Source organism: Pomacea canaliculata, linkage group LG12 (genome assembly GCF_003073045.1).
Source record: "Pomacea canaliculata isolate SZHN2017 linkage group LG12, ASM307304v1, whole genome shotgun sequence".
NCBI classification, from domain to species: domain Eukaryota; kingdom Metazoa; phylum Mollusca; class Gastropoda; order Architaenioglossa; family Ampullariidae; genus Pomacea; species Pomacea canaliculata.
Window position 1 is genome coordinate 20,417,216 of NC_037601.1, and position 15,584 is coordinate 20,432,799.

At 38.4% G+C, this 15,584-nt stretch overlaps 1 protein-coding gene across 1 annotated transcript in view; it reads left to right on the forward strand.

Annotated features, from left to right (window-relative positions):
- Positions 1-15,584, forward strand: part of LOC112576510 (Golgi apparatus protein 1-like) — a 32,789-nt gene that overhangs the window by 11,538 nt on the left and 5,667 nt on the right. The window contains exons 10-23 of the mRNA XM_025259011.1: positions 202-367; positions 579-728; positions 1,814-1,963; positions 2,361-2,474; positions 4,400-4,488; positions 7,450-7,564; positions 8,938-9,030; positions 9,395-9,466; positions 9,753-9,812; positions 9,970-10,094; positions 11,207-11,351; positions 12,021-12,122; positions 12,462-12,729; positions 15,353-15,459. Coding sequence (XP_025114796.1) covers positions 202-367; positions 579-728; positions 1,814-1,963; positions 2,361-2,474; positions 4,400-4,488; positions 7,450-7,564; positions 8,938-9,030; positions 9,395-9,466; positions 9,753-9,812; positions 9,970-10,094; positions 11,207-11,351; positions 12,021-12,122; positions 12,462-12,729; positions 15,353-15,459 — 1,756 coding nt within the window. The remainder of the gene's footprint in view (positions 1-201; positions 368-578; positions 729-1,813; positions 1,964-2,360; positions 2,475-4,399; positions 4,489-7,449; positions 7,565-8,937; positions 9,031-9,394; positions 9,467-9,752; positions 9,813-9,969; positions 10,095-11,206; positions 11,352-12,020; positions 12,123-12,461; positions 12,730-15,352; positions 15,460-15,584) is intronic.

A 15,584-nucleotide genomic window follows, 5' to 3' on the forward strand; every position in this document is an offset into this window, starting at 1 on the left:
CATTCAAAATACCTTTCAGTCTTGACACATTTGTTCAATACACAAAGAGAAAATAGATTGGTAATAGGTATTTAAACTAGCAAGAGTGTGTATGTATATGGGCACACATGTACATGTTTACATGCTATTTATGCTTGAACATTATGCCATTAAATAATGACAGCTACTCCAATATATAAAGTGTTCTGAAACTGTGAACAGATTGGACACTGACTTGTACAAGTCATGCAAGCGAGATGCTAAAAAGTTGTGTCATGAAAGTGGGCACTGGGCAGACACTGAGTCCACAAATCCTGAGCAGGGTCCTTTGGTACTTGCATGTTTGCATCGTCACTACAAGAATCACAGTAGCAGCCCGGAAACCCCAGTGAGTGCAGCATTAGTGTTTATGTCTTCTTATATCTTTTTGGGCACAATTCATAATCACAAATAATTTTTGACAGTGTGTTGAGGGAGTGAAACTGAACTGTTTGACGAGAGAATTTATGTTTTTGTCGTCATGATTCAAAGCATTAATGTGAGCATACAGGTTTTGACACTTACAAGTTAATGTGACAAATTTTTTCTGGTATTTGCAGCAACTGTCACGTGTGTGTGTGCAAGCTATGCAGAGGGTAATGAGACAGAGGTCACTGGCTGTGAATCTGAACCCAGAAATTGAACATGCCTGTATGGATGACCTAGCTGCTCTGTGCTCAGAGGACCCTGAGGATGTGGCAAAGGGCGCAGTATGTACAATGTGCATTTTCTGTCAATGATGATAAAATCTTGTTGCTTGCAAAAATGCTCTTAAAGGGATTGTAACGGCAAAATAACACTGCTTAGATCGCGTAAAGAGTAGGATAAATTTGAATCTCGTCTATTTATATGTGTGTTCATGTGGAAAACGTTGAAGGTTTTTAGTAGAATGTTGTGTTTAATAAGAGAAATTACACGGGACTCTTTTTTTGCTTCCACGAAGTCTCGTTCTCCGTCACGTGACCCTATGACGTGTGGTTTCCATAGTGAGAGCCATGCCTCGAGAATGTGCTGCACCCGATTGCCACGAAAAGATGGAAGAAGATTCAAAATTTTCTTTTTATCAGTTTCCGAAAGACAGAGCCCTACAAACAGAGTGCGTCATACGAATAAAAAGACGACAAATCTTTGCAATGACCACAGACACTTCCTGTGCGTGTGACGTCATAAGGAGACTGATGTCACAAGGAGACTCGTCTGCTTCACCATCTCGGGAAGATATCATGGTTACTTGGCGGAAGGACACAAGGGTCGATTTCACTGGATTTTTTCAATTTTTATAAACATCGGCAACGAAAATAGTGCTAATAAGTGGTAATTAAGTGAGAAACGAATCCTTTATTTCTCCTGTATTGCTCTCGTGCTCTGTAATTGTAACTAAATATATTTTTGAAACATTTGACCGTCGCCAGAACCTTAATTATCACAAGCCTTGAGTATCCCTTTAAGAGGATGGAGTGTCTGTTATTTTCCATGCTGTTTTCTTTCTTTTTGTGAATAGTAGAAATCAAAACATGAAATTTATTGAAGATGGCTTGCTGTGTCTTTTGTATTCCTTGTGGGTGTGCAACTTTTCTTTTCTGCATGTTGGCACTACCATGCTATTCATATAAATGAAAGAGAAGTGTCATTCAATAATATCATAATTTTTCAACATGTCAGATATTACAAAATGAGCTTATAATATTAATTTTCTTTTCAACAGATTATCTAAGTGTTTATGACTTTTGAAGTGTCACACTTTTGAGCATCCTGATGAACAGGGAAATATGAACAATGCTTTTGCTTTGTGCAGGAATTGGAATGCCTTCAACAGAATTATGACAGCCTGAAGGAAGAGTGCAAGGCAGTCATGAGGAGCTTCCAGGAGGATGAAGCAGAGGATATTCGCATGGATCACATCCTCATGAAAGCCTGCACTCCAATGATAAGGAAGTTTTGTGAGGTAGGCCTAGCTAAATTATTTTTTGCATAAATAAGCTCATTTTTCATAAAAAATTTACATGGCTGATCATTTAGCTATGTAACCTAAGGTTTATATTAAACTTTCTAAACATATATTTTAAATTTTTTTTCATATTGTTAAGTCAACTGTACTTTAACATGCACAATGCATGCGCTTTCATGAGAGTATAATATTATTCTCTGCTAATTATTATGACCTTTGCTACTACTTTTTTGGGGGGATATTTTCTTTTTTTTCAGGAACTTACAATGTTCAGATATTTCAATTTTACAGACTGAATTTAATTTTTTAGATTCACTCAGCCATTCTCTTTCTTCCACCCACCCTTCTGTGCATGAGGTTGATTTTGTATTGCTGGATATGGTAATGTGTTCAGGATGAACTGGAAGGTAATGCAGAGCCTGACGAAGTGCTGGAGTGTTTAGTTGAGCACAAGAACCATGCAGACATGTCACAGAAGTGCAGGGCTGGCATTGAACATCATCAGCTGGTATGCATGATATTGTTCTGTCCATACATAGTTCATTGATACTGAGGTTGCTGGAAAGTATAAGAGGCTTAAAATTAGGGGACTCAGTCACTTACAGAGCTAGTATAACTACACAATTGGTAGCTAATGGAGCAAAACCCCCCAAAAAAGCTCATTACGAAGAAACAATACAGTAAAACCTCTTAGTTAAGATTTGTTAAAGACCAACCAGTTTGAGTTTTTTGCAGATATGCGCGATATAAATCTAACTTGTAAAATTCAGCCTCCAAAACTAATCCGTTAATTATTCACTAGCAAGGTACTTGATTCGCACCTGCGATCAAAAAGAACCACTAACAGTGCACTGCGTCACGTTGGTACACCATTCACAACGTTACTAGCCGTCAGCACCAATCAGATCGACAGTTCGAGTTATTTGGACGTTGAAAGTCTGCATTTCTTGTGCTAAAGTAGCAGTTTTTCAGAACCACGAGAAATGCAGACTGTCAGCATCCAAATAATCCAAACGGTCACTCATTCTCTCTCTGATTGGTGTTGACTGCAGGCAACTTTGTGAATAGGGTACCAATGTGACATAGTACACTGTTACGGCACTCGATCGCAGGTACAAATTGTAGCGGATAATTAACGGAGGGGTTTTGGAGGCTGAAATTTACAGGTTAGCTTCATATCGCCTATACCTACTGATATCTGGAAAAAACAAAAACGCAAACCGTTCAGGTTGGTCTTTTAAAATCCATTAAAATCAGGTCGTAACTGAGAAGGGGTTTAGTAGGGAAATCGATCAGTCTGCTTTCATTCCATGAACCATGAGTGCAACACCTATAAATTCATGCTTATTTATTTAAATGTTGAAAATAAAAGCTCTTAAAATCATATCATAGTAAGGTGACCAGACGTTTCGGGGGCGAAAGCGGGTCAACGTGGCGATGATGGTGTCGTCACCGTCAAAGAACGCTGAAAAAAGGTGATTTTTAAAGACAACCGGGACATTTGAGGGACTTGCCAGAAAGCCAGAAAGCGGGACATTGGCCCGATGAGCAGGCGGGACACGAGGTCAAAAGCGGGACGTCTGGTCACCTTATATCATAGTGCTTTTCTTTGTAGTTTTTGCTTTCGCTTGGTCATGTTTACTGATTCCACTATTATTGCACTTGGTTGAAGATATATAGCAGAACAAACTCACCAGATAAGAGCAATCAATCAATACATTTAGTACACAGTTACTAACATCTTATTTTTATAAATGGACAACGTTTGCAAAAGGTTGTAACTGAAAAACAATTGACTGATTTATGCTGGTAAACAAATAGACAACATTGATCAAGCAGTCTTTTCATAATGTACAAAATTTTACATTATTTGAACAGAAAGTCATAATATAGGGCAAACGGTCAGCCTGAAGCATCCTGATTTTTAAAAAAAACTTCCCTAATTTGTGCAACACGCAACTTCTGCCAAAAGAAAATCATAATAGAGCGTAAACTGTTGTAAATCTTGTTTTGGAAGTAGTCATAATAGAAATGGCATTTATGTATTATATATTAAATACATTCATGAATGTTTTTTAAGTGGTATTTATGAGGGAATCACATTTGGGAAGGTTTTAATAAGGTTTTACTGTACTATAGAAGTTGTGGATAACTGAACTTCCTGTTGCAGGAAAAATTGCTTTTAGTGTTAGAGTTCATGATTTAATACTAAAAGGATTGGTAAACTGTAAGTACTTTGCCATGTCTAATGATGTCTTATTCTTTTTCCTTTAAAAGGAATGCACTGTAGGTGTCTTAAAATAAACAGTCTATGCTGGTTTATAATACCAGATTTTACGGTTTTGCACGAAAATGGTGTCTGAGAGAAGCATACAGTAATCTTGTCACAGCCATAGGAAGACCATGTCAAATGTCTTACTTTGTGCTGGACAGATCTCGATGAAAGACTTCCGCTTTAATCGCAAATTCAAGGAAGCCTGTCAGCGCTCAGTGCAAGAACTCTGCAAAAAGATGATTACCAAGTGAGTTCAGCATCTAGAAGTTTTACTAGTTGGGAAAGGGATAGTTCTTAATGTTTACAGTAATTGGCTTACTCTTGCCTGGAGTAAATAGTGAGAAGTCTTTATTTGTAGGCTCAGAGTATTCTCTTTCTTTGCATGGTCATCTGATCAATTTCTTTTCCTTTTCTGTTAAATAGCTCGCAACTTATTTGTGTGTGAGTACATATGCATACAAATATGTCATGACCCACATTCAGACGTGCATTCTTTCTAAAAAAATCAAAACTCAAGATCACTCCAGTTTGGGAAGTCAGAATGCTTAATACACAATTTACAATACAATAAATTTCAAGATCAAGCAGTTTAAGCAATAAACACTTCTCCATTCACACGAACAATGTCAAATTCACAATAGCACACACCCAAAATTAATACAGAAACTAAGACTGCACACAGCCTTGTCTTTGTCAGTTTCTAAAACTGCAAACTTAAATCACAATAACACACCCAAGATAAATGCAGAAACTGAGACCACACGCAGGCTGGTCTTCAGCAGTTTCTAAAATTGCAAACTTAATTTGACAATGGCTACCAAAATATTTCAATTTCTAGACATTATAATTTTAAGTTCCGTAGAGCACTTTTCTAATCCACAAAAAAGTCCATGTGATCATTGGTGTTAAGCAACACCACACAATAGTCCTAAATAGTCCAAATCAATAAACCTACTCATACTCTGTAGATGAAAGTGGAGAATAATAATGGGGGTACGAAACCCTTCCCCTCTACTAGTGGAACTTAAAAAGGAAAGTCTTACTTTATGTCATGCTGACGCCAGTGGAAAATCGTCGATGTCCTCGATAGCCCACTTGTATGTCCTGCGTTAGAGGTCCCCCGACGTAACGGTGTGGTGCACACGGACGTGTGTATCCTCCACTCGCTGCACAGATTTAAAAAAGACAAAAGACAGTGATGGCCCTCCCTGTAGTTGGTGGGTTGTCGTCGCTGATAGGGATGAAGGTGGAGCCCAATTGCTCAACACTCTCAGAAGCGCTGATGGGATGCGTTCCGCCCTATCGCCAGCTCCGGTTCTTTCCCTGGCAACATTTCTTCCGCTCGGCGATTGTTCCCCCGCACACAGCAGCAGAACGGCGTAGATACTTCAGCAAACTTACGTAAGGCTTCTACCAGAAGCAGCAGTTCGGCTGAGGTAGCAATCCCCAAAAACAGCAGCAGTGGCTCAGTGTAAATCTGCAGCAATAGCAGCAGCAGCGAGTCAGTGAAATAAATCAACAAGTCCACAAAGTTAATAACAGCCGCCCACTGGCCGCTTACGGTCGGGCTTAAATACCCACCCCAGTCACACTAGACCAGGTGTGAGCACTGCCCGATTTGCACGTGGGGTTTACTGAATTTCTTGGCCCACGCTTTCCATGAAAAAAAGGTCAACCACAGGTGTCAACCTTCCCCCATCCCCTCTCTACTACGCACTTGTCCGTTACAAAATATGACAAGGAATAAAACTAATCTGAAACAGTAAGGGGGAGAAGAGCAATTGCAACTGAGATTTCTTTGGATGATAGTTCAAGAGTTCATCTAGGTAGCCAAAAAGATAGTGTTGTCTTTCTTGTTGATTGAGAGTGATGTTCCTTCGCCTAACTGGCTGGAGGGGACCAGCTCTCTGTCGTTTTGTGTTGTCTGTGGATCTATGTCAAGTTTTGGTTTCTCCTACTCATCTGTGATGTTTGTTATGCCATTTGCCTCTGTTATGGATTTTTCTTTAGTGCTCATGCTGCCTCATTTCTTATAATAGACATCTTCCACTAACGGCTTTTGTCTCCTTTTCTTTCATCTTGCTTTGGATTTTTGACTGTACGAGATTTTGTGCTTCCTTTACTGACACTTTTAGCTGTTCTAGCATTGTGGACCAGTGTGGACCATGCCATTTATCATTTTTTATTTATGTTTTACCATTGTATGTTGCTTCGTGTTCTGTAGATTAGATTCTGGATCTATGCACTTCAGCGATGTCGTCTAGTGATGAGATGTGTTTTGCGTGTAACTGACTGCTGTTGCCTTCGCTTCTTCAGTGCCAAGACTGTGCTCTGCTCTCAACTGTGTTGCCTTAAAACTTCAAATTTGATGTAGAAAACTTAGATTGCCAGTTCTCTTATGTACAGAAAGAAGTTGTATTAATCAAGCAGTTAAAACATTTGAGACTTTTCTCCCACATTACTGTGGATAGTCATACCTGTTTTGGGCTATGGTTCTTGCCGTCACCTGCTGCATGCCCATTTTCATAGCGATCTGCTGGAGCTAGAGGTCACATATATCTTGTGTATAGGGCTAGAAGTCACAGATATCTTGCATGCTCTGGAAGACTTGCATAGCAAAGTGTCACACATAGGAGTAGGAAGGCTAGCCATGTTTCAATATCAGCTAGCAGACAGGTATGTCCATAACTCTCCACAGTCATAGGACGCCAGCGCCTGTGAACAGTCTGTCTACCCCAACATGCTGATGGTTGCCTCCAGTATTTCAGTCCAGAAATTCTTGAACAGATCATGGCTATTTCTCAGTGATTGTAAACCTAACCTGATGATCTTACTGCTAGAAGTTAGCTTTTTTCAGTGACTGTTTTTGAAACCAGCATCCATTATTATTATATTTGTGTGTTTTTCTTTTTAGTAAAGCACTATGAACTCACCTTTAATGTTGGCGTAAAGCGCTATATAAATAAACATATTATTAAACATTGTGAGTATAGCCTATATCTTGACAACATATTGTACTTCACTTAAATGGGGAAATTTTTTATCCATTTACTTATTGTTGAACAAACTGAAGATGCTTTTTTTTTTTTTGCATGTGACCCTGTGGTATTGGTGTATTCTATTGCTGCATGGTGTGTGAGAAATGAAGTATGTGGTATGTTTACGTGTTGATTCGATTTTTAAAATAATGATGCATGTGTTTTTGCAGGTATGATGTGGTCAACTGCCTCAGTGAGCATGTGCGCAATGACACTTTACTGGACCGTAAACATCGCGTGGAAGCTGACTGCAGGAGCCAGCTAAAGGTGGAGCTACTTCAGAGGGTGAGCAGAGCTAGCAGTAATGTTTCATCATGAAGGGGGGGGGGGGAATTGGTGTTTTACACCGTGTCAGCAACTAAGGCTATATTACGGCAAGCAGCCAGCCCTGTAAACAGATGTCACGTGCAGAGAAAGATCAGCGTGCCCGAGACGAGAAATGAACTCAGGGCAGCCAACCTTCACTGTATTGGTGACAGGCGCTAACCGTTGCGCCACCGGACCGCTGTTTCATCATGGATAACAGACCCTTATGCAGTCTCACTTATGAAGTTAGCTTTGCAGTGTTGACTTTCGATATAGGGAGCTTTTTGTTCTAGTTTTCTTCCTATCAGAATAATTCCATCTAGCTTTAATTTAAAAAAAAAAAAATGTTTCTTTAGTCAATTTGTTACCACTCATTACAGAAGCAAACATCTAGACAATCATAGTGACTGCATTGCACACTGTAATACAAACTGAATAGTTTAGCAAAACACATCACACACTGTAATACAAAAATGGGCAGTGTCATAAAACACATCATTCACACATTGTAGTGGAAACACTGCAGTGTCACAAAACATTTTGCGCTGTGCAAAAATAAATGAATAAATAAATCTGTTGGCTCCTTTAAGGATTACTATGCATTACTTCCCTTATAGAGCTCAGTCAACCAATCTGGTATTATATTTGAAAGTGAATCAGTTGGTCTATTTACATCTCGTCTCGTTAATGGTCAGCAAAATGTGATTGCCATATTTATGTGAATTGTCATTCACAGCTTGTTTTATTGTGCAGATAATATACAAACTGCATCTTTATGTGCATGGCCAGACCATGCCAAGACATTTATTTAAGAAATGTTCTTTAAAATTATGCGTCATTGATGGCTGTCTTTACTGTAGATTAACAGGCAATACAAATCAAAACATCTTTATTAATCCCTAATCAAGGAATCTGCCATGAGAATATAACTAAATAATGCTTTTTAATCTTGCGTGTGTTAACATCGTCCCAAAACAGTTTTCTTTCATATAGCCAGGACAGAATCATTCAGTCCCATAGACTTCTATGATAAAGATTTTAGTCAGAGAGATTTAAACATTGAGCATATAAATAAAATTCCTGCATGAGAAAGAAAATAAATGAGGTTTATTGTAGGGATAGAGTTGTGGCATTAATAAGACACCGAGCATGTTAAAACCTTTTGCTTGGTAATCACTGGGTGCATTTAAAACATTGATGAGTTCTGGTCCTTGCCTAGTATCACTGACGCGGTCTTTTCTACTTGACAACTATATTGACTAGTACTGTTTTGGGTAATGATATAAAATTATCGTGTCCATCTTGACAGTTCTGGTATAATAAATTCAGATTATGGTTCTGATGATATGCAGGGTGAGAGCATAAAACTGGACCCAGAGCTTCAGCAGGCTTGTTCAGATGATGTTCAGAAGTACTGCAATAATGTCAGTCCTGGAAATGCTGCTGTAAGTTTCTTATTCATTCGCTTCATGTACTACAATTCAGTAGCATGTCAGTTTGGTGCATCCTGTGGGTACCTAGTGCCTAAGATTTGTTTTGTTTTTCTTTGGTTTTTTTCAGATAAAGTTATATTTCTTGCCTACAGTGTATAAATGTGTGGAGGAACAACAGAAGGGGGATGTTTTAAGAGGTATCATAGGTAGACAGGGGTGTGTCTGTGATGGGTTAGAGGTACATATGCATGTGTGTCCATGAATGGAGGGTGGGGGGAGTGATGGAAGCTTAGGGAGATCACATTTACCCCCAAAAATGTTATTGATGCCTTAATTCTGTAGCAGTAGCGGTTGAAAGATATTCTTTGTTAAACAGGTTCTGGAGTGCCTTAAGAAAAATCAGCGTAACCTAATGCCAGCATGTCACAAAATGCTGTTCAAGAGGGAGGTGAGATTTTGTTTGTGCAAGGAATCTGGATAAATGCTCACGTTGTGAAGAATGCGTTAAATTTTTCTTGTGCTCAATTTTTTACCAAAAGATATTATGACCTATAGACCTAAAGTGCTGTAGTATCTTTACCCTTGCATCAAATATATGCATGTATAAGTATGGCCATGTCTATTGTGTACTTATTCAGGCATGCCTAAGCATGAGTAACTCACATTTACAAATGCATGCATAGAACATTTTTTTGTGGATCTTGTTAAAATATTGTCTTTTCTCTGTCTCGCAGAAAGATGAATTTGCCATAGCTGACTACACCTTGACTAAAACATGCAAGAGAATGATCAAAGTAAGAGACTGATATTTATTGGATGTGCATGAGCAAATTAATAGAGATATATGGAGGTTTATCTAAAAAAATGTAATCATAAGAACATGTTCCCTTCGTAACCTTTTGTCTCTATGGAGAGACATTTAAAATTCTAACTTGTATAATTTGTATCCAGAAACATTGTGATGATGCCAGCTCTGAGCCAGAGATATTAGACTGCCTAAAACGAGTAAAAGATGAAGATGGATTTGATGCTTCTTGTCGTGCTGTTGTGATGAGGCGGTTGATCACTCAAGCACGGTAAGTGAGGATTTAGAGCATACTCAGTGTGCATATTCTAATTAGATGACAGATACATGCAGAGAAGTCTAAAGTAATGAGGCGTTTTACAATACAACTTTATTAATTCACAAGTTCCAGATAGTATTTGTACTAGCAATATATAGAGATAAAAACACATTCCTGTTGAAATAATTTCTCTCACACACACACACATTCACAGCAACAGTAGATACAGTTAGTGACTTGAGGATTGCAAGGTCACGGCCAGTAGAGTTGATCAAGTAAATGGCACGTGGAATGAATGAGTTGCGGGGACAATTGGTTCTACATACAGGCATCGCATACCTACAGCCAGACCACTGTACTCACATGCCAATATATCATCAGAAATAGAGGAAATGATGGATGCCTTCCTAAGGATTTACTAATGACAGAGAGCTGCCAAGCCCCTCTGCCTGATTCCTGTGATCTTGGAACAGATATTAACAAGGGAGACAAGGCTGTTCCTGTTCCCAATAAAGAGAGGCTGTAGATCCAAGAGATGAAAAAAAAAGTGATGAGACTTTCAATGAAGGACTGACAGAACGGAGTGAAGATGACAGAGCCGACAGAGATAGATTTGAGTTTCCGTAGGAGATACAGGCATTTCTGGCTCTTATGGAGGATCATGTCCTGTTGCTGTCCCATTTAGGCTTGTTATTGAAGATAGTACCTAAACATTTATAAGAGAACTAACTCGATGGCATCATCATGGATAGTACTGATGACTGCCTCAGTCTTGTTCATCTGAAAATCAAAGATCATTTCCTTAGTATTTGAGGCATTCAAGACAAGGAAGTGTTTGTCTCACCAGTAAAGGCAGAAACACCACCACTGTGAACATGTTCACTATCATACAAAAGTGACAAATAAGGGCAAATCAATCATTAAGATAGACGACAGGAAATTAAGATAGGGACTCTTCCTTTAGATCTGTTCTCTGAAATGACATGCAGTTGACAGATGGTTTCAGTTAATGTGTTGCTTGTTATCCCCATATTGTTAATACTGGCTTGCATCTGTTAAAAACTTTCATTTAAGCTTTAACTCATGAACAGCTAAATCTGATGCTTTTATTTTCTCCCCAACACAGATTATCGACTTAATCCCAATTTGTGGAAAGACTGCATTCAAGACATCCCCAAGTTTTGTGCTAAGGTGCTTGAGGAAGAAAAAAATGACGAGGAGCTGGAGGGAAAAGTCATCAGTTGTCTAAAAAGACAGTTTGCTGTTAAGGTAGATGCTTACCAAGTGACTTCATGAACTGTATACAGTTTGTGGAGCTTTTGACACTCAAATAAGTAGTGTAAATTTTTAACAATTAAAAAAAAAATTAACACACATAGACTGCATGCCAACTAGGAGGAAAGAACTGGTGTTATGGGTGATTGGTAAAAAAATTTTAATACTGAAAAAAAAAAATCTAGTCAGGGGAGACCATCTGTGGTGATTTGAAAAACAAGCTGCAGTCCCTGTTTACAGTATACCATCTTATAAAATATTGATAAGTGCTTCATTAACAGTTGTTAATAATAATATAATATAAAAAATATTTAAAAATGTGGATTTGTTTCTCTGTGTGGTTTTCTTGAGAACCCATTTCCATGTTTTCCAACTTCTTATGTGCAGCTTCAGTTGTTGGGTGGGAAGTTGGAGGGTTACCGGAGGATTTTCCTATTAGTTCATTTTGCCTTGATGCTTATTGTAGCAGAAATATTTTTACTGATTGGCAAGTGTACCCTTGAAAAATTAAAGATTTCTTATACTGTTATTTATATTCTTGATTGCCACAAACATGCCACTTGTCACTGAGAACAATAACAGTGGTGATGCAGGGAGGTGGTGGCAGTTGTGGCAGCCATTGTACAAACTAAAGCTCATGGCTTCTTTTTTCTTTTTTCCTAGCGACTTTCAGTCTCATGTGAGCACCAGATTCACGATCGTGTGAAGGCTGCAGCACTCAACATTGCTTTGGCACCAACACTTATGAAATCTTGTATGAATGAGGTAGGCATGTGATGCATTATGGGATATTAGGATAGTATTACTTTTGAATGATTTGACATAGATGTCATTGTCTTAACTACAGGACAAAGATTTCATAAACTGCTGTATTGGTAAGGTATATATCTTTTTGGTAGTTGCCCTCAGGTGGTACTTTCAGTTCTCCAAATATCTCTGAGTCAGCTGTTAACAATTGGGAGTAATTTTTGGCTTGATGTTTTTCCTGTTCCTATTACCAGCTGATGATTGGTTAGTTTGAATCTTTTAAATCCTGTAATTAATGAATATCTTAAAGCATTTAGTCTTTGTACCTGTGGATACAATCATATTCTCAAATTTCAGATCCAGCAGCACTGCCAAAAGGAGATGATATCCAACATGAATGATGTAGAGAAAATGCAAGTGCAAGACTCTGGGCCAGGTCGTGTTCTTGAATGTTTAAAGGCCAAACTGCACGAAAACCGAATTACCAATGAAGCCTGTCGCAAAGAGATTGTTGATATAATATCAGAGAGCCACATTGACATCAATGTTGACCCTCTTCTTCAGTCAGCTTGCCAGCGTGATCTCATGAAATTGTGCTCACACATACCTGTTGGCCAAGGCAGACGTGAGTGTATTTTTAAGGGGTGGGAGTTGGGGCATTGCTTTTTATGTTGTTTTGGAGGTTGGGGAAAGAAGCAAAGATTGATACTAACAGAGATACTTTGAAATCCGTAATAATATAAAATATTTCGCCTTCCTAAATTCTTATAAAAAGAGATTTTGTGGTTGTCTTATTAGTCTAAGCATTAATGACAAATACTTTTTATAAAACTGGTTTTGCGTTTTTTGAAAGTTTTTTAACTCGATCAGTACAGACTTATCAAGACAGTTGAGCTGTAGCTATGAAGAAGGAACGTGGATTGATTCTTGCGATTAAAATGTCATATTTACATGCAAAATCTAATCAGTGGTGGCTATATCAGCAATTGCATTTCCCTCAGTGAAAAAAGTTGTGCCTCTGTCTCATGTTATCCTGTTAGTAAGATCACATGACCTAAATCAACAGTCTGGTAAATAAATGCAAATATAAATGCAAATGCATATATAATTAAAAATGAAAGAAACAGCAGTTTGAGTATCAGATGGGATACATGATGACTGTTCATCCTTGGGAAACTTGGATCTTTCTCTGTCAGATATGGCTCTGTGAGTCATTAAGTCACTTTTTTCCCTTTTATTTCTTGATTCCAAAACCCCTTGCTAAAAAACAGTGTAGTCTCCCTTGATTACTAGTCAGGGATTTAGGTATGTTATCAGCAAATCCTCAGAAAGCCATTCTCAGCATTTCTGATAATTTACTGGCACACGAGTTCTTTCTCTTGCTCTTTGGCTGCTGATACACAGTGCCAGTGAGACTATTCACCTCTGTATTTAGTGCACCATCCACTAGACCAACTCTGCTGGCTGTGCTGATTGTGTCAAGCTTAATGTTGTTGCTTAAGGCCAGACACCGGTCGAAAAATTGTCAAAAATTTTTCATTTTGGCCATTTTCAGATTACTTCATACTGTCAAAGTTCATATTTTGTTCTATTCACTCGCCAAGTGGTTTTTCATAGAATAATCTAGAAATATGTCTATTTTGTCAATGAAAACATCTACTTCTATCCTATTTACTTTTCCGAGCGCAGAATTAGCGAGAATAGAGAATGTTTGAGACATAGCAACACACCTCGCCACGTGGGAACTGTGTCACATCGATATCGGTCGAAAGGTCAGGACATGAATTTTCAAACAAAGGCTGAGTCAAAACCCTTAGAAGGCCCCAAGCTATGATACAAGCTCTTTTCTAGACGACACAAAGGGTCGGAAACTTCCTTATATGGATGCATGCGTAACATACTTTGCATATAGCCAATCAGAATTCACTAATGCCGACCTAGAGGGTCATAGGGCACACGAACACACTTCGGCTGTGCTCTCCCACACGGCAACTGTCATGGCCTCCGGATGTATAAACAAATGGCGACAGCAAGTCAAAGCTAGTTCTGGGATATTTTCTTTTCTAAGACATTAACGTTGATATTAAATGTTTATTGTGACTGTCAGACGCTCATTTCTTCTCACAATACCACGTGCGAAAGAATAAAAACCACGTGGACATTCTTAGACCGTCATAGCAGAAAAAAAGTAACTTAGTGAACCGAATGTCGAAAACACCATCAGTCATGTGGTAAGCGAGCTGAAAATAAAGCGAAGTTTTCATTTTTGCTGCAAATCTCGTAAGTAATCAGGACTAGATGCGAACATTTACACATTTGAGTCAACTTGCAATGCTAGTTATTTATGTACTTTGTCAGAATGTAGGGAAACAGAGCTTAATCATTTGCACAGAAAACAAAGGATGGTCTTACTCCAACCAAATGTAACAAACAGAATGTGAAGACAATTATGTATAGCATTCCTAACAAACAATGAAACTGCTATCTAGTCAAGTTTGAAGCCATTCACTAGAGAGCACATCATTGTCAGCCCTAAAAGGCCAGACAGCTATAGTGCTTTTCCAGAAATCTTGACAGAAAATAAGAACCCCCTAGCCACAAAATCAACCATCTTTAATCCATGTGACTACAGAGGTAATTCATAAAATAATCCTAGCATACAGAGGAACAGAACATGAGCAGCTGCTTAAATTCTGGTGCACTCAGTGATGTATCTCTAGATTTCATGAATAGGTTATTCTATTTGCCCCAGTGGAGCATAGGGCTGCAAGAATTGGTTATACTCCCCTATAAGCTGAAATAATTTCTTTAATTGATGTTCATCTCATCACCCTGCAACTGAAGGCTAAGAAAGATGAGAGTGTTTCCTACTAATGCTGCTACTTCAGTAGATGCTCGTATATGCGACAGCATCACTAGCAAAAGACCAAAGATTGAAGCTAGTGGACACTGCCTCTGCAAACACCATTGTGTGTAAAGTCAGCAGTTGGGACACAACACAACCATGTTGCTACTGACAAATTGCAAAAGTCGTTCTATGATAGAAAAAAAAACAAGCAGCGCGACAAGTGCAGTAAAAATTTTTGTCAGGGCTAATAGCTGATACAAAAAAATCGCGTTGCTTAATATTATTGTAAGCAATATCGACACATTTTGAGCTGTAGAACTATGAAAGATGTTTGCATTTGCAAGTGCTAACTGTAAGTAAAGAGTTAATTATTAAAGCTTTAACATGTTTTTCTTTTCAGAAATGTCTTGCCTCCTGTTAGTCCTTGATGAAGAACCCCGTTCCATGACTCTTCAATGCCGAGATATGCTTTCAAAACGCAAAGAGATGTGGGAATATGCTGCTCAGGTAATTCGTTTGAGACAAGGTTCTAACTAAAGTAAGCTAACTGTTGGCTAAACATTGTCTTTTTAAGGGGTAATTTTTCTTTGTGTTTTTTTTTTTAATGATCTAATGTAGAAAGTGTGTATGTG